Source organism: Pan troglodytes, chromosome 10, assembly GCF_028858775.2.
Source record: "Pan troglodytes isolate AG18354 chromosome 10, NHGRI_mPanTro3-v2.0_pri, whole genome shotgun sequence".
Classification (NCBI taxonomy): Eukaryota; Metazoa; Chordata; class Mammalia; order Primates; family Hominidae; genus Pan; species Pan troglodytes.
In genome coordinates, this window is record NC_072408.2 from 39246528 (window position 1) to 39265293 (window position 18766).

Here is an 18766-nt window from a genome sequence, read left to right on the forward strand (position 1 = left end):
TCCATTGTGTGGCTATTCCACGTTTTGTTTATGCATCCATCAACTGATAAACATTTGGGTTGTTTCTGCTTTTTTGTGTTATTATGAATAATGCTGAAACGAATATTTACATACAGATTTTTTTGTGTGGACATGGGCCTTCAATTCTCTTGGATATATGTACCCTAAGAGTGAAATTGCTGGGTCAAATGATAACTCTATTTTTAACATTTTGAGGAATTCCCAAACTGTTTTCCAAAGAGGCTGCACCATTTTACAATCTCACCAGCTTCATATGAGGGTTCCAAATTCTCCACATGCTCACCAACACTTATTATCTTTTTTTTTTTTTTTTTTTTTTTTTTTGAGAGGGAGTCTCACTCTGTCACCCAGGCTGGAGGGCAGTGGTGCGATCTCAGCTTACTGCAACCTCTGCCTCCTGGGTTCAAGTGATTCTCCTGCCTCAGCCTCCTGAGTAGCTGGGATTACAGGTGCATGCCACGACACCCGGCTAATTTTTGTATTTTTAGTAGAGAGGAGTTTTCGCCATGTTGACCAGGCTGGTCTCAAACTCCTGACCTCAAGTGATCCACTCACCTCGGCCTCCCAAAGTGCTGGGATTACAGGCATGAGCCACCGTGCCTGGCCATATTATCTTTTTTATTTTAGCCATCCTAGTTGGTATGGATTGATATCTCACTGTGGTTTTGATTTGCATTTCCCTAATGACTAATGATGTTGAGCATCCTTTCATGTGCTTATTGGCTATTTGTTTGTCTTCTCTGGTGAAATGCCTATTCAAATCTTTTGCTCATTTTTTGTCTTATATTAAATGTGATGAGTCACAGTACGACCCCGTAGTAAAATCGTACTTAGGGAGAATCACAACAGTACCTCAAACTCAACACATTCAAAACTAAAATGATGATGATTCACTGCAATCTGGTCCTCCTCATTTTCATGTTATTTCCTATCTGCATATGTATTCAACAAATTTAATAAGTGCTTAATAGATGCCAGGCAACTCCCTTCCACCCAGTTGCCCAAGTCTGAAACCTGGGAATCATCCTAGACCCCTTCCTCATTCCCCATGTCCAATCAATATTAATTCTACCTCCTTAAAGTCATTATGTCCATCCCATCCCTTCCATCTCCACTTTACTGCCTTAGCTCAGGCCATCAGTATTTCTCACCTGGTTTCTGGCAACAGTCTGCTAGGATTGCTCCACCTCTGGTTGCTCTCTACCCTCCTATTTGCCCTCTACAGGGCTCCAGAGTTTATTTATAAAACACAACTCTGAGGCCAGGGGCGGTGGCTCACACCTGTAATCCCAGCACTTTGGAAGGCCGAGGTGGGAAGATCACTTGAGCCCAGGAGTTCGAGACCAGCTTGGCCAATATTGCAAAACCCCGTCTCTACACAAAATACAAAAATTAGCTGGGTGTGGTGGCACATGCCCATAATCCCAGCTACTCGGGAGGCCGAGGTGGGAGGATCACCTGAGCCTGGGAAGGTTGAAGCTGCAGTGAGCCATGATCATGCCACTGCACTCCAGCTTGGATGACAGAGACCCTGTCTCATAAATAAACAAACAAACAAACAAAACACAACTCTGATTATGTTTCTACTCTGCTTAAAACCCTTCCATGAGCCAGGAATGGTGGCTCACATCTGTAATCCCAGCACTTTGGGAGGCCAAGGCAGGTGAATCAGTTGAGGTCAGGAGTTCGAGACCAGCCTGGCCAACATGGCAAAACCCCACCTCTACTACCAATACAAAAAAATTAGCTGGGAATGGTGGCACATAACTGTAATTCCAGCTACTAGGGAGGCTGATGCATGAGAATCGCTTGAACCCAAGGGTCATTGCTTGAGCTGAGATGGCGTCACTGCACTCCAGCCTGGGTGACAGAGTGACACTCTGAAAAAAAAAAAAAAAAAAAACCTTCCATGGCTTCCCATTGTCTTCACACAAATCCAAATTCCTATGAAGGAACAAGGCTTAATGTTGTGCTTTAATGTGAATCTGCCAATCCTTTATTTCAAGCAGTCTACAAGGAGAAAGCTAGAGCCAAAACATGTATAGCCTTATGGCTAACAAGAGAACCTACACAATATTTATATTGGCAGATTGCTTACCTAAAGTCTGGTAGGTTAATTTACAGTTTAGGTTTTAAAAACTCAGTTTCCTATACCAAACGCATCAAATAGATTAAAGAGCAATTGCAACGTCCCAGAACACGTTTTATTGGCTTTGTGATCATCATGTGCTCTGTTAGAGGGAAAATTCCTGTGAGATCAATCCAAAACTCTGGCATTTAAACAAATATGACGGAACTCTCTGCTACTTTTCATTAGTTTATGATAACAAGAGACAGAGCTTATCATATTTAAACTGAGATGTGACTTTGGCCCCATTCTCCTTTTGTTTATTATGCTCCTGTGTCAGTAGTTTCATATTTGAAACTGTCCTTATGAACCTTTGAAAATTAATCAGGAAAGAAGGGAGAGAAAGAAATGAAAACAAACCAAGCTTGCAACACATTCAGCATTAATCATTAGGTCAGCTGGCTCTCTGACCTGCTTTCTCAACATTGTTTAGGCATATTGTCCTAGAATCACATAGATCGGACAGTATAGTTCCCCTTAACTGCTCTATTATAGATAACAACTTGAACATTATAAAATGTTGTTTCCATTTGAGATATCCTTTCAGGTCCTGCACACCAGTGAAACTAATGAGGTCAGCTGATCTGAAGGACCCCATCGACATCAGCAGTTCTGAAGGATCACACAAGGAGCTGACTCACTGAATGCAGTTTCCACATCCTGACGACTTCATCCCTTTGACCCCAACCACTCAATGACCCCAATTTTCCAGTCCCTCATTCTCCACAATCCCCTTAAAAACCCCAGCCCAGAACTCCTCAGGGAGATGGACTTGAAGATCTCCTCTCATCTCCTTGCTCAGCCACCCTGCAATCATTAAACTCTTTCTCTGCTGCAAACCCTACTGTCTCAGTGTATTGGTATGTTGCTGTGCAGTGGGCATACAAACCTGTTGGTCCTGTAACATATTTTCTAATCTTCTCTTCTTTATTTTATTAACGAGGAAAATAACTAACATAGGAGTACTCCAAGTTTTCAAGCAACTTACTTACTTCAACAGGATTTTAACTCCCAAGGCTTCTTGTCAAATATTAATAGGATCAATAGTTTATTTTCATTTTAACCAAATAAAGTAGATGATGAATAATTTTTACTTCCACACTCCTTAACTTGGCAGGCAATGCTCTGACCATGGCTTACCTCTTAGCCCTATCTCTCACTATACCCTCCCTTGAAGTCTGGGCTCTGTCCATATGAAACTATTGGCAGCTTCCCAAAAGTGCCATTTATACTTTTGTGCCTGTGTTCCCTGTACCAATCTTATCCATGTCTTAAGAACATGGCAAAACAAATAGACAGTTGGGTTAAAAATGCACCTATAATACTTCATTACGCTTTTTTGGGGCGGGGGGACAGGGTCTTGCTCTATCACCAGGCTGGAGTACAGTGGCACAGTCACAGCTCACTGCAGCCTCAACCTCCTGGGCTCAAGCAATCCACCTCAGCCTCACTGGGACTACAGGCATGAGCAACCATGCCACACTAATTATTGTATTTTTTGTAGAGATGGGGTTTCGCCATGTTGGCCAGGCTGGTCTCAAACTTCTGAGCTCAAGTGATCCACCTGCCTCTGCCTATCAAAATGCTAGGATTACAGACATGAGCCACCATGCCCAGCTCATTCATTACACTTTTTTATTTGTGTCTATTGCCCCTAGTATGATATAGCTTTCTCAGAAGCCGAAATCATGTCATTAATTATTTTCCCCACAGTTCATCTCAGTGCCCAACACATATGTTCATTAACTATTTGTAGAATAAATGAATGAATTCATGAATGACTGAATCAACCATACCTTTACAGAATAGATCATCCTTTCAGATGCTAAAAACACCCAGAATAACAATAGGACTTAAACTAGACAGGCAATCAATGAGGCAAGTGTCGAAGTCTGCAAACAACATGGGGCAAGAAACTTGAGGCTGATAGATATACCACAAAAAAAGACTAAAAACGATGGTAGAGCCAGGTAGCATAAGGACTGAAGGAAAAAAGGGGTTTGCACCTATGTGTATGAAATCACAAAGGGAAACAAACTGAATGGTGATACTGCCTCCCAGTGGCATTTGAGATAAAGGCCTCTATGCCAGAGCACTTTTTTTTTTTTTTTTTTTTTTGAAACAGAGTCTCACTCTGTCGCCAGTCTGCAGTACAGTGGCGCCATCTCAGCTCACTGCAACCTCCGACTCCCTGGTTCAAGCGATTCTCCTGCCTCAGCCTCCCGAGTAGCTGGGACTACAGGCACATGCCACCACGCCCGGCTAGTAATTTTTTTGTATTTTTAGTAGAGATGGGGTTTCACTATGCTGGCCAGGCTTGTTTCGAACTCCTGACCTCAGGATCTGCCTGTCTCGGCCTCCCAAAGTGCTGGGATTACAGGCATGAGCCACCTGGCCTGGCCCGTTCCTCTGAATATACTTAATATACCCGAGGTGGGCTGATTGCTTGAGCCCAGAAGTTCGAGACCAGCCTGGACAACACGGTGAGATCCCATCTCTACAAAAAATAAAAATAACAATAAATTTAAAATTTAACCCTTTTCCCATTTGCCCCAAGAATACTTGCTGGCAGCACTTGTAGCTGCAGCATTTATCCAGAGATAACTTTGCCGTGAAATATCTTGCTTTTATTATTATTTTCATATTGCTCTAGTATTACTGACTTTGGAAACAAAAGACATCATTCTATTAACAGCATTCTGTTTTCAGTAGTGGTACTTCCACTTACAAAATACAGTAATTCTGATCATTAAAACTGTCAAATCCTAGAAAATGCTGAATTCCTATGTATGATGTTAACATCATTCTTGAACATTTGTTGGCCAAAGATTCATTTGATTAATCCACAATTCTGATTATTCCAATGACTTTAATGTTAGTTCTGTTTAGAAATAACTCCAAGAGGCCAGGCGCAGTGGCTCCCACCTGTAATCCCAGCACTTTGGGAGGATGAGGTGGGTGGATCGCCTCAGGTCAGGAGTTCAAGACCAGACTGGCCAACATGGTGAAACCCCATCTCTACTAAAAATACACAAATTAGCCGGGCATGTGGGCAGGCACCTGTAATCCCAGCTACTCAGGAGGCTGAGGCAGGAGAATGGCTCGAGCCTGGGAGGCAGAGGGTGCAGTGAGCCGAGACTGCACCACTGCACTCCAGCCTGGGCGACTGAGCGGGACTCTACCTCAAAAGAAAGAAAGAGAGAGAAAGAGAGAGAGAGAGAGAAAGAAAAAGAGAGAAAGAGAAAGAAAGAAAGAAAGAGAGAGAGAGAGAAAGAACTCCAAGAACAGTTTTTATATTTTATTTTCACATTGGAAATCAGTCAGATTTGTTTCAGCCCCAAAGAGCGTGCTTATGTAAAATTAAATGACTGCTGGCAGCGAGCTGCACTTTTTCCTTCCAAACAGGAAAAGAGTTAAAAAAAAAAAAAAAAAAAAAAAAAAGAGGCTAGGCGTGGTGGCTCACACCTGTAATCCCAGCACTTTGGGAGGCTGAGGCGGGTGGATCACAAGGTCAGGAGATCGAGACCATCCTGGCTAACATGGTGAAACCCCATCTCTACTAAAAAAATACAAAAAAAATTAGCCGGGCGTGGTGGCGGACACCTGTAGTCCCAGCCACTCAGGAGGCTGAGGCAGGAGAATAGCGTGAACCCAGGAGACGGAGCTTGCAGTAAGCCAAGATCGCGTCACTGCACTCCAGCCTGGGCGACTGAAAAAGACTCCGTCTCAAAAAAAAGAAAAGAAAAGAAAAAGAAAATAGGGATGATGTTGGCAACTACTGCATAGAGTTCTCATGAGGGATAAATTCATAAAATGGTACCTGACATCATGGCAAAAGCTATATACAGCAATACCTCATTTTATTGTGCTTCACTTTATTATGCTCCATAGATATTGCATTTTTTACACATTGAAGCTTTGTGGCAACCCTACATACAGTGAGTCTATTAGTGCAATTTTTCCAACAGCATGTGTTTGCTTCATGTCTCTATGTCACATTTTGGTAATCCTTGCAATATTTCAAACTTTTTCATTATTATTGTATCTGTTACAGTGATCCGTGATCAGTGATCTTTGAGGTACTATTGTAATTGTTTGGGGGTGCAACGAACTGTGCCTATATAAGAAGACAAACTTAATCAATAAATGTTGTGTGTGTTCTGACTGTTCTACCAATATGCTGTTCTCCTCTCTCTCTCCCTCTCCTCAGGCCTCCCTATTCCCTAAGACACAACAATATTGAAACTAAGCCAATTAACAACCCTACAATGACCTCTAAGTATTGAAGTGACAAAAAGAGCCCCCCATCTCTCACTTTAAATCAAAACGTAGAAATGATTAAGCTTAGTGAGAAAGGAATGTTGAAAGCTGAGACAGACCAAAACCTAGGCCCCTTGCACCAAGCAATTAGCCAAGTTGTAAATACGAAGGAAAAGTTCTGTTTTTTTGAGACAGGTCTCAGTCTGTTGCCCAGGTTGGAGTGCAGTGCCCTAATCTTGGCTCACTGCACCCTCCGCCTCCTGGGCTCAGGTGATCCTCCCACCCCAGCCTCCCAAGTAGCTGGCACCACAGGCCTGCGCCACCACACCTGGCTAATTTTTGTAGTTTTTGTAGAGATGAGGTCTCGCTATGTTGCCCAGGCTGGTCTCAAACTCCTGGACTATGGCAATCCTCCCACCTTGGCCTCCCAAAGTGCTGGCATTACAGGCGTGAGCCACTGCACTCGGCCTTAAATTTGAGACAGAGTGTTACTCTGTCACCCAGGCTGGAGTGTAATGGCACGATACTGGCTCACTGCAACCTCTGCCTGTCTGACTCAAGTGATCCTCCCACCTCAGCCTCCTGAGCAGCTGAGGCCACAGATGCATGCCACCACACCCTGTTAATTTTTCTGGGCTTTTTTGTTTGTTTGGTTTGGTTTGGTAGAGACAGGGTTTTGCCATGTTGCCCAAACTGGTCTTGAACTCCCTGACTCAAGCGATCTGCCCACCTTGGCCTCCCAAAGAGCTGGGATTACAGGTGTGAGCTATCAGGCCTGGCCTGGAAAAGTTCCTTCCTGGAAAAGTTCCTGAAGAAAATTACAAGTGCTACTTCAGGGAACACACAAACGATAAGAAGGTGAAACAGCCTTATTGCTGATATGGAGAAACTTTTAGTGTGCTGAATAGAAGATCAAACCAGCCATAACTTCCCTTAAGCCAAAGCCTCACCCACAGCAAGGTTACTCTCTTTAATTATATGAAAGCTGAGACAGGTGAGAAAGCTGCCGAAGTTTGAAGCCAGCAGAAGTTGGTTCATGAGGTTTAAGGAGAGAAGCCATCTCCGTAAGATAAAAGTGCTAGACAAGGCTAGAGGTAGTGGCTCACACAAGTAATCCCAGCACTTTAGGAGGCCAAAGCAGGTGGATCACTTGAGGCCAGGAGTTTGAGACCAGCCTGGCCAACATAGTGAAACCCTGTCTCTACTAAAAATACAAAAGTTAGCTGGGCGTGGCAGTGCACACCTGTAATCCTAGCTATTTGGGAGGCTGAGGCATGAGAATTGCTTGAGCCTGGGTGACCAAGGTTGCAGTGAGCCATGATTGCGCCACTGCATTCCAACCTGGGCGACACGGCGAGACTCTGTCTCAAAAAAATAAGTAAAATAAAATAAAACTATGTTTTTCATGTGACATGTTATTCATGTGACTGCCCACTCTAGCCCACAATTGCCATAAGGTATCATTACACAGTAAGAGTGATTGGCAGATCTCCACATCAATAGCAGATGGGTTCCCTTCATACTTGTAAAGCTCTCCATGATTCTGCAAGCTTCCTATAATTCATATTTTCTTATACCTGGGTGTTCTATTTGAGAGACTAAATATATGAACAGCAGCCAGACCATATATAAAAACAGAACTCTGACCCACAATCTACAGCAACCTGCTGGGGAAACCAACCCCCTTATCTATAATAAACAGCACAGGAAGCAAGCTTGCTACAAGTCAGACTTGTATAAAGTCAAACTGCTATCTCTAATGATGATCCTGGAGGCCAAACAACAACCCCTGTAGCAATGGGCCCAAATGCCTTAACTAGTGTCCTACAGCTTCCTTAACAGCTTCCAACATAGGTCCAACCAAAGAAAGCCAAACACCCACCCCTAAACCAATCACATACCGCATCCTACTGCTAGTTAGCCCAGGTACAGCTTCTCCATGCCAACAGCCTCCAATCAAAGAACACCTTGACGGCTTCCCTTTTTTATAAAGCTTTCCTACTCCTCTGCCTGCCTTTGAGTCCTATCAAATGCAAGTGATGATGGCTGACTCCCTTGCTATAGTAAGCTCTGAATAAATAGCCTATGCTTTTCTCATTTGGTTATTTGTTTATTTCCACATATTGGATCTAGTAATTCATGAAATTCCATGAAGAACTAATTTCCAAAACTTTTTTTTTTTTAGACACGGTCTTTCTCTGTTGCCCAGACTGGAGTGCAGTGGCACTATCATGGCTCACAACAGCCTGGACCTCCCAAGCTCAAGAGATTGATTGCCCCCTCCCCCCACTCCCCGCCCCCCACCCTTCAGCCTCTAGGGTAGCTGGGACTACAGGCGCACGCAACTACATCTGGCTAGTTGTGTGTGGGTGTGTGTGTGTAGACAGAGATCTCACAATGTTGCCCCAACCGGTCTCGAACTCCTGGCCTCAAGCGATCCTCCTGCCTTGGCCTCCCAAAGTGCTGACGTTACAAGCATGAGCCACCGCGCCTGCCTACAAACGTTTTTAAAAGATACTGGTGTCGGCCAGGCGTGGTGGCTCACGCCTGTAATCCCAGCACTTTGGGAGGCTGAGGCGGGCGGATCACGAGGTCGGGAGATCGAGACCATCCTGGCTAACCCGATGAAACCCCGTCTCTACTAAAAATAAAAAAATTTAAAAATTAAAAAAAATTAGCCAGGCGTGGTGGCTGGCGCCTGTAGTCCCAGCTACTCGGGAGGCTGAGGCAGGAGAATGGCGTGAACCCGGGAGGCGGAGCTTGCAGTGAGCCGAGATCGCGCCACTGCACTCCAGCCTGGGCAACAGAGCGAGACTCTGTCTCAACAAAAAACAAAAAAAAGATACTGGTGTTATTTCTAAAACATCCAAAAAGTTCACGTGGAGCATCCTTTTTACTTCATCTTAATAACCTAAATCAATATGCTGTAGGTCTCACATTTCCGGAGAAGATCCTCTTCCTGGAATGGACGCGGCCTTCTGCCCACAAGAGCGGTGGCCCTAGTGCCCGAACGCGTGGGCAGATCGCAAACTGCTGCGTCTCCCGCAGCCCCCGCCCGCACCAAGTGGGAACTACAATTCCCGGCGGCCCCGGCCGACTGCGGGCCGCCGGGTCAGACAGCCGACCTCGGCCATAAGCGCCTGCGCAGTCGCGGGGCCGCCGGCCGTGCTGTTCCCGCCAATTCCTGTGGTAATCCTTACCGTGGCGAGTTCCGCGTTCGATGGAGACGTTTGACCCCACCGAGCTGCCCGAGCTGCTTAAACTTTATTACCGGAGGCTCTTTCCCTACTCTCAGTACTATCGCTGGCTCAACTACGGTGGAGGTGATGGAGGCGAGGAATGGGTTCGGGAGCGGAGTGTGAGGAGGTTGGAGGCGGGGTGTCCTTAGAATGACAATATGAAGCGCCTTCTGTGCACCAGGCTTTGTGCCGCGCGCCTTCATTTGCTCTCTCGAGCCCGCCCCACCACTTCCTAGGTGTAAATGGGCCGAGAGAGGATATAATAAGCCAGCCTGCGGCCACGCGGTAAAAAAAAAAAAAAAAAACAGAGCCGCCGCTCCTACCTCTCCGTGGTCAGGCTCACATTAGGTGCCCGGTTTACCTGCAGCGGTGCCCAGGGGGTTACTGGGGCGTAGCGTGAAGCTGCTGAGGCATGGTTTGCATCAGGAGCGGAAGAGCCTCTCTCAGAGGAAGAGAAATACTTTCTTCCTTGCAGCTGAATTTATTCGTGCGAATCGAGGAGAGAGGGGTGGCATTACATATTTAAAATATTTATGCATCTGTTTCGTCTTTTGTACCGTTCCCTAGCAAATACGGAATGGTAACTGCTTTCAAATTAGGGACTAGGTCATGTGGATTTTGTTTTGTTTTTCTTTTACATCTACCACGGTGTTGAGCATAGGGGGCTCATTAAAAAACATCTTCTCGGGCCGAGTGCCGTGGCTTACGCCTATAATCCCAGCGCTTTGGAAAGCCGAGGAGGACGGATTACCTGAGGTCAGGAATTCGAGACCAGCCTGGCCAACATGGTGAAACCCCGTTTCTACATAAAATACAAAAATTATCTGGGCATGGTGGGTCGCATGCCTGTAGTCCCAGCTACAGCCTCGGGAGGCTGAGGTGGTAGGATCCCTTGAACCCGGGAGGCGGAGGTTGCAGTGAGCCTTTATCGAGCCACTGCACTCCAGTCTGGACGACAGAGCAGGAAGCAAGCAAGATTCCCTCACCGAAAAAAAAAACTTCTCATTGGCTAAAATTATAATGCCCTGAGCCAAATAAAGTAGCAAATTAACTTTAAAATGTACATTTATTTTGCAGTGATAAAGAATTACTTTCAACACCGTGAATTTTCATTCACATTGAAAGATGATATTTACATTCGCTACCAATCCTTCAACAACCAGAGTGATCTGGAAAAGGAGATGCAGAAAATGAATCCATACAAGATTGATATAGGCGCAGTATATTCTCACAGAGTAAGAAATCTTTTTTTAATATATTTTGTTGTTTTATTTTGTAAACCAAGAATGGGTTGATTCCTCTTGCGTTTTGAGATTAAATGTTTAGAGTTTATTCTAGATGAAAAGCCACTTTTTAATTGTTTGGCAAGTGATTAATCCTTTTTTGTTCTTTGACGTTCTGCATTACTGATGAAATCATTTGGGAGTGAATTGGTTGCATTTTTACTAGGACAAAAAAAATTGAGTATCTAGCTACTAGGAAGAGGAAGTCGACATGATTTAGGAAAGGGAAATAATTAGCCGGGCGTGGTGGTACGCGCCTGTAATCCCAGCTACTGAGGAGGCTGAGGCAGGAGAATCGCTTGAACCCGGGAGGTGGAGGTTGCAGTGAGCCAAGATCGCGCCATTGCACTCCAGTCTGGGCGACAGAGCGAGACTTGGCCTCAAAAAAAAAAAAGAGGGAAATAAAAGAGAATTACATTCTCTCCCACCATGGAAGTTATTCTTTTTTTCTTTTGTTTATTTTTATTGAGGTCAAATATACATATAAAATTTATTATCTTTACCACGTTTAAGTGTACAGTTCAGTCATAATAAACATTTATATTCTTTTTCCTTCATACCCCTGGAGTTATTCTTGATTCCTCTCTTTCTCACATTCCCATACCCATTCTATTAGGAAATCCCTTTGGCTCTACCATAAGTGTATCTAAAATCCAGCCACTACTACCAGTGCTACCAACATTATCATCTCATCTGAATTACTGTAAAAACCTCCTAACAGTTTGCCTTTGTAGAATCTAGAGTCCATTCTCAATACAGAAGCTAGAGTAATCCTTTTAAAACAACTCAGAATCTGTGATTCCTCTGCTGAAAACATTCTCTGGTGGCTGCTCATTTCACTGACTAAAAGTCCTTCTCTCCCCCTCATTCATTCCTGCCACACTGACCCTTGCTCAAGCTGTTTCCACTGCCTAAAACCCATTTCTATACTTGGTTCATCCCCTCACCTCCTTCAAATCTTTGCTCAAATAGCACCTTCTCAGTGAGGTCTACTAAAACCTGCCACTCCTCCCACCCCCTGCCACTGGTATATTCTAAGTTCCCTAGAAGAGTGCCTGGCAAGAGACAGTACACTATAAATATTTGTTGAGTGAATGAACAAACCAAAATTGCCCTTCTTCCCCTTCTCAAATATATACACTGGTGGGTGGAGGGAATACATACATAGCATAATAGCTTTTATGTGGAGTTTTTCATGTTATATAACTTGTTTCTTGTATCAATCCTCATTCTTTTTACAAAGGAGGAAACAGGCCCAGAGAACTTGAATAGTTTGCACAAGCTCACACACAATTTCTAAATGATAGAGCTGGCACTTAAACCCAGGGTTTCTGACTCTAAATCCCAGACCTGTCTCTCATCATCAAAGTAAGGGGAGAAGAGGTAATAAAAGGCAGGCAGAAAAAAATACTTTGGAGTTGTTTTACTTCCCCTTTATAGGTTGAGAATAAAACTGAAAATGAACTTCTAAGAAGGGTTAGGGTGCCACTCTCTACTTCCTTCTCCTTAATTTCTAAAGGGAGAAAACGTCTCATTTTTTTCTTGGGCCAAGACAGAAGCATCTATAGACCTTTATTTACTTTTTGTGTTTTGTTTTGTGATTTTTATCAGTTATGTATGCACATGGTTTACAAAATCAAGTACTTCTATTCGGCTTTTAAAAAATCTGCTACCAGGCTGGGCCGGTGGTTCACATCTGTAACTCTAGCACTTTGAGAGGCTGAGGCGAGCAGATAACTTGAGGTCAGGAGTTCAAGACCAGCCTGGCCAACATGGTAAAACTGTGTCTCTACCAAAAAATACAAAAACAGCCGGGCATGGTGGCACATGCCTACAGTCCCAGCTACTCAGGAGGCTGAGGCAGGAGAATTGCTTGAACCCGGTAGGTGGAGGTTGCAGTGGGTCAAGATCACGCCACTGCACTCCAGCCTGGGCGACAGAGTGAGACCCTGTCTAAAAAAAATTCTGCTACCCTTCCCCCTCATTTTTTGCTACCCAGAAGCAACCACTTTCTTTCTTTCTTTCTTTCTTTTGTTGAGACAAGTCTAGCTCTCTTGCCCAGGCTGGAGTGCAGTGGCTCGTCTCAGCTCACTGCAATTTCTGCCTCCCGGTTTCAAGCGATTCTCCCACCTCAGCTTCCCGGGTAGCTGGGATTATAGGCGCACACCACCACACTTGTCTAATTTTTGTGTTTTTTAGTAGAGACGGGGTTTTGCCATGTTGGCCAGGCTGGTCACGAACTCCTGACCTCAAGTGATCCACCCGCCTTGGCCTCCCAAAATGCTGGGATTACAAGCATGAGCTACCACACCCAGACCCAGAAGCAACCACTTTCTTTTAGCTAAAGCTTTTTTTTTTTTTTTTTTTTGAGACAGAGTCTCGCTCTGTCATCCAGGCTGGAGTGCAGTGGCATGATCTCGGCTCACTGCAGCCTCCGCCTCCCGGGTTCAAGCGATTCTCCTGCCTCAGCCTCCCAAGTAGCTGGGATTACAGGTGTGTGCCACCACGCCTGGCTAATTTTTTGTATTTTTAGTAGAGACGGGGTTTCACCATGTTAGCCAGGTTGGTCTCGATCTCCTGACCTCGTGATCTGCCCGCCTCAGCCTCCCAAAGTGCTGAGATTACAGTCGTGAGCCACTGCGCCCAGCCCTGTTCAGATTATTTAGAGAGGAATCTTCTAGCTTCCTGCCTGAGTTGGTAGTGGAAGAGTACAGAAGTGGGTGGAAAGGGCTGGGTCTTAACATTCCACATATAAATGTCTAATTATTCCCCTAATATCAATTTGTAATATCAATACAACACACTCTTCAATTGTACTTGTTGTCCAAGTCCAGGGACCTTCTGTTTTATGCTCTCCGGAAAATAATTCAGGTGTCTTCTGCCAGGGAAATGAAAGAGCAGTCACCTAGCTCTGCAAGCTAACTGTACGAATCTGGGTAGCTAACTGCTTCTTAACTATGCTTTGAACCAATCCTCCTTTTTTTTTCCCTTCAGTCAAGGGTGGCCTTGAAAAATCTTCCTGTTTTTCATCTCAGCTTCACTAAACACGCACTTACTCATTCCAGCAATACCTGGTATCACCTATCCCTGAGCCTTTTGGGGGTTCTGAGGTATAAATTGGGTTGCGCCTCTTATCTTTCCTTACTGACAGCCTAAGATTTAGTTTTATGAATCTCCTCAGTAATCACTCCCTTCTGACTTACAGTTATAAAAACTTATGGTGGAATTACCCTCTCAGGTTCTTTTTTTTGAGACAGAGTCTCGCTCTGTCACCCAGGCTGGAGTGCAGTGGCGTGATCTTGACTCACAGCAACTTCCACCTCCCGGGTTCAATGATTCTCCTGCTTCAGCTTCCCAAGTAGCTGGGACTACCGGCATATGCCATCACACCCGGCTAATTTTTGTATCTTTAGTAGGGAGACAGTTTCACCATATTGGCCATGCTGGTTTCAAACTCCTGACCTCAAGTGATCTGCCCGCCTCAGCCTCTCAAAGTGCTGGGATTACAGGCATGAGCCACCGTGCCCAGCTTCTCATAGCCTCTTTATAATAAAGTCTCAATTCAAACTAACTGGGGAGATCTTTTTGAATTATTGAAAAATTTTAAATACTTGTATGTATGGTAACAAGTAAAGGTTCTTAAAACACCTTGCAATAGGCCATTATTTGTATACGTTCCCTTGTCAGAAGACTAAAAACAGCTTTATTATTATCCTTATTGACCAACAAACATTTATGATGGATGTGTATTCATTAAACCCTGCTTTAAGTTGGTGAAAGTTAAGACTCTCATCAATAGTGTATGTGTAAGATCCAAAATAATGAACTTTCACTGCCATAAAGTTGGCATTATATAGTCTCTTTATTTCTGTTTGGCAACTTTTTCCATATGTGTAGAAAATAAGCAGATTTAGCAGTGTGGCAGCTCTTATAGAAACTGATCAATATTTTGTATTTGTAGCCCAATCAACACAATACAGTGAAGCTGGGAGCTTTCCAGGCTCAGGAAAAAGAACTGGTATTTGACATTGACATGACAGACTATGACGATGTGAGGAGATGTTGTAGGTGAGCACTGTGTGTCTTGCTGTTAGGGTGGGTGATATCACTGACAATGAGTAATGATGACTCTGCTTTAGTTCTGCAGACATATGTCCTAAGTGCTGGACCCTCATGACAATGGCCATACGCATCATTGACAGAGCATTGAAGGGCAAGTATCAGCAGTTTCTGACTGGGGTCAAGTGTAAGAATCGGTTTTCCTCTGACTACTATTAACTATTAGTCTCTGTATTTTGTGATCAAATCTCATTAATTTGTGTGTGTGTGTGTGTGTGTGTGTGTGTGTGTGTGTGTGTGTGACGAGTCTCGCTCTGTCAGCCAGGCTGGAGTGCAGTGGGACAATGTTGGCTCACTGCAACCTCTGCCTCCTGGGTTCAAGTGATTCTCCTGCCTCAGCCTCCTGAGTAGCTGGGACTACAGGCGCACGCCACCACGCCCAGTTAATTTTTGTATTTTTAGTAGAGGCAGCGTTTCACCATGTTGGTCAGGCTGGTCTCGAACTCCTGACCTCGTGATCTGCCCACCTCGGCCTCCCAAAGTGCTGGGATTACAGGCGTGAGCTACCACACCTGGCCTAATAAAATAGTTTTTTAAAAAAGAAAGAAATTCCCAGCAGAGAGACCAGGATGGGTAAAGAGATGAAGCAAGAACATGGGGAGCACAGGAAACAACAAGTAATTTAATATACATTAATTAAGGAGTTTATAGATTTGTTTTAAAACTTATTATTTCTCTCTTCCTCAGAGGACTTTGGATTTAAGCATCGTCTCTGGGTATATTCTGGAAGGAGAGGTGTTCATTGTTGGGTCTGTGATGAATCAGTTAGAAAACTGTCTTCTGCCGTACGTTCTGGGATAGTTGAGTATTTGAGCCTTGTAAAGGTAAGATCCTCTTAATTCTAATTTGCATTGCTTTAGTTTCTAGATGTTACCAAGCCTGATATGTTTACTGTCAAAGAAAATGAAACTATCTTTTTTTTTTTTTTGAGATGGACTCTCACTCTGTTGCCCAGGCTGAACTGCAATGGCATGATCTTGGCTCACTACTGCAAGCTCTGCTTCCTGGGTCCAAGCAATTCTCCTGCCTCAGCCTCCCGAGTAGCTGGGACTACAGGCTCCCGCCACTGTGCCCAGCTAAATTTTGTATTTTTAGTAAAGACTGGGTTTCGCCATGTTGGCCAGGCTGGCCTAGAACTCCTAGCCTCAGGTGATTCACCCACCTCAGCCTCCCAAAGTGCTGGGATTACAGGCATGAGCCACCACACTGGCCTAAAACTTATCTTTAATGGCATTCACATTGCAGAGTAAATGATCTTACCAATAGATCATTTAAAGTCATAGTAGCTACATGTTTTAAGATATTTCATTTTATTTTGCTATAAATATCTTCCTTTGTGGCATATGTAAAATAATAGATAAAATAGATTTATTATATATAAAATAATAGAACATGTTAAAGTTTGGTTTTGGTTTTGGTTTGTTTTTTTTGGTTTTTTTTTTTGTTTGTTTTTTTTTTTTGAGACACGGTCTCACCCTGTCACCCAGGCTGGAGTACAGTAACATGACCACAGCTCACTGCAGCCTTGACCTCCTGGTCTCAAGTGACCCTTCTACCTCAGCCTCCTGAGTAGCTGGGACTAAAGGCATGCGCCACCATGCCCAGCCAATTTTTTAATTTTTTGCAGAAACAGGGTCTCACTATATTGCCCAGGGTGTTCTTGAACTCCTAAACTCAAACTATCCTCCCACCTCAGGCTCCCAAAATGCTGAGATTACAGGTGTGAGCCACTACATCCAGCCTACAAAATTTTTTGTTTTTGTTTTTGTTTTTGAGACGGAGTCTCGCTCTGTTACCCAGGCTGGAGTGCAGTGGCGCTATCTTGGCTCACCACAACCTCCGCGTCCCGGGTTCAAGCAATTCTCCTGTCTTAGCCTCCCAAGTAGCTGGGATTACAGGCACTTGCCACCACACCCGGCTAATTTTTGTATTTAGCCAGGCATGTTGGCAAGTGGAAACAGGGTTTCATCATATTGGTCAGGCTGGTCTCGAACTCCTGACCTCAGGTGATCCGCCCGCCTCAGCCTCTCAAAGTGCTGGGATTACAAGTGTGAGCCACTGCGTCCAGCCCTAGAAATGTTTTAATTATAATTATGCATCACTTAACAATAAGGATACATCCTGAGAAATACATCACTTTGCAAAAGTCATGGAGTATACTTACACAGACCCAGATGGTATAGCCTACTATACATCTAGGCTATATGGTATAACCTATTGCTCCTAGGCTACAACCTGTACAGCATGTTACTGTACTCAATACTGTAGGCAATTGTAACACAATGATAGGTATTGATGTAGCTAAACATACCTAAACATAGAAAAGTCACAGTAAAAATACAGTATTGCAATCTTATGGGACCCACCATCTTTTTCTTTTTTTTTTTGAGATGGAGTCTCACTCTTGTCACCCTGGCTAGAGTGCAATGATGCGATCTTGGCTCACTGCAACCTCTGCCTCCCGAGTTCAAGCGACTCTCCTGCCTCAGCCTCCCGAGTAGCTAGGATTACAGGCATGCGCCACCATGCCTAGCTAATTTTTTGTATTTTTAATAGAGATGGGATTCAGGCTGGTCTTGAACTCTTGACCTCAGGTGATCCACCCACCTCAGCCTCCCAAAATGCTGGGATTACAGGTGTGAGCCACCGCGCCCACCATCTTATATGCAGTCCATCATGACTAAAATGTCGTTATGCTGCACATGACTGTATTTATATTGTATACCTGAAGTTCTTTTTTAATGATTTATTTTTCAGGGTGGTCAAGATGTTAAAAAGAAAGTTCACCTAAGTGAAAAAATTCACCCTTTTATCAGGTCTGTTGGAAAAGTCTCCATGCACTTTAAGGTGTCTGATTTACTGGCATGTGCCTTTAGAGTTACCTTGCTATCAATTTTCACTGCTGGGTAGCATTTTATAATAATAATAGCTATGGTTAATTGAGTGCCTATTTTATGCTGCAGTATTCCTAAAAGGTGCTTTACAGATGTTCTCATTGCTCTTCAAAAAAACCCCACAAGAGACTCAATGGTATCTCCATTTATAGATAAGGAAAATGAGTTTTAGAGAGATTTTATAATGAGCTTGGCATCACACGACAAGTTAATTGTTAAATTTAGGATTCATGCCCTGGTCTGCCTGACTGTAAAGCCTACTCCATTGCTTTTTCCACTGAATTCACTACTTCTCTAGGATAGTGGAAAAAGCCTTATATTAGGAGTAAAAATTCCTACTCTGCCACTTACTATGATCTTGATAAAATATTGACAAAATATTGCTGCCTCCATTTCCTTATCTCTATGATGGGGAGAACAGCATGCACTCTACCTGTCTCACAGTTGTATCAATAATTAAGTGAAAGAGTAAATGTGATGCATATTTGTAAACTGCAAACATTATATGATTGTTGAGATATTAATACAAGCAATTCACAGTGGAAAGTGTAGGCTGCATCCCACATTCTACTACTGATGTATTATGGTGTCCTGGGTTGGTTACTTTCTACCCTTATTGCGTATATTAACCTTCTAAGTTGTGAGGTTTAAAAAGTAAACATTTCTTGTATACCCATTCTGTGCCAGGTTCTATGTCAGGTTCTTTTCCCTTAAAAGTGTCTCATTTAATTATCATAACCCTGCACAGGGTAGTATTCCCATTTTACCTAGTTAAGTTCTGAAAATGTCATGAAAATAAGCAGTAGTTTTCCCCACAATGGC

The 18766-nt window shown here is 43.7% G+C and overlaps 2 protein-coding genes and 1 long non-coding RNA gene across 8 annotated transcripts in view; 2 read left to right on the forward strand and 1 right to left on the reverse strand.

Moving 5' to 3' along the window:
* LOC107967499 (uncharacterized) overlaps nucleotides 1–2988 on the forward strand; it is a 27091-nt gene extending 24103 nt beyond the window's left edge. For 3 of the 5 annotated variants that reach the window (XR_008538280.1, XR_001707944.3, XR_008538282.1), the window contains one exon: nucleotides 2685–2988. This is a non-coding gene — a long non-coding RNA (uncharacterized LOC107967499). The remainder of the gene's footprint in view (nucleotides 1–2684) is intronic. The other 2 variants (XR_008538281.1, XR_008538285.1) reach the window with 1 other exon arrangement.
* HSD17B6 (hydroxysteroid 17-beta dehydrogenase 6) overlaps nucleotides 1–9538 on the reverse strand; it is a 25035-nt gene extending 15497 nt beyond the window's left edge. Inside the window, exon 1 of the mRNA XM_016923169.4 lies at nucleotides 9347–9538. The gene's annotated coding sequence lies outside the window, so the exon portion shown is untranslated. The remainder of the gene's footprint in view (nucleotides 1–9346) is intronic.
* The window catches only part of PRIM1 (DNA primase subunit 1), a 22054-nt gene continuing 12803 nt past the window's right edge, over nucleotides 9516–18766 (forward strand). For both annotated transcript variants that reach the window (XM_001168535.6, XM_054663151.2), the window contains exons 1-6: nucleotides 9516–9732; nucleotides 10726–10883; nucleotides 14893–14999; nucleotides 15071–15144; nucleotides 15738–15874; nucleotides 17808–17866. In XM_001168535.6, the coding sequence (XP_001168535.1) occupies nucleotides 9630–9732; nucleotides 10726–10883; nucleotides 14893–14999; nucleotides 15071–15144; nucleotides 15738–15874; nucleotides 17808–17866 (638 nt within the window). In that variant the 5' untranslated portion in view covers nucleotides 9516–9629. The remainder of the gene's footprint in view (nucleotides 9733–10725; nucleotides 10884–14892; nucleotides 15000–15070; nucleotides 15145–15737; nucleotides 15875–17807; nucleotides 17867–18766) is intronic.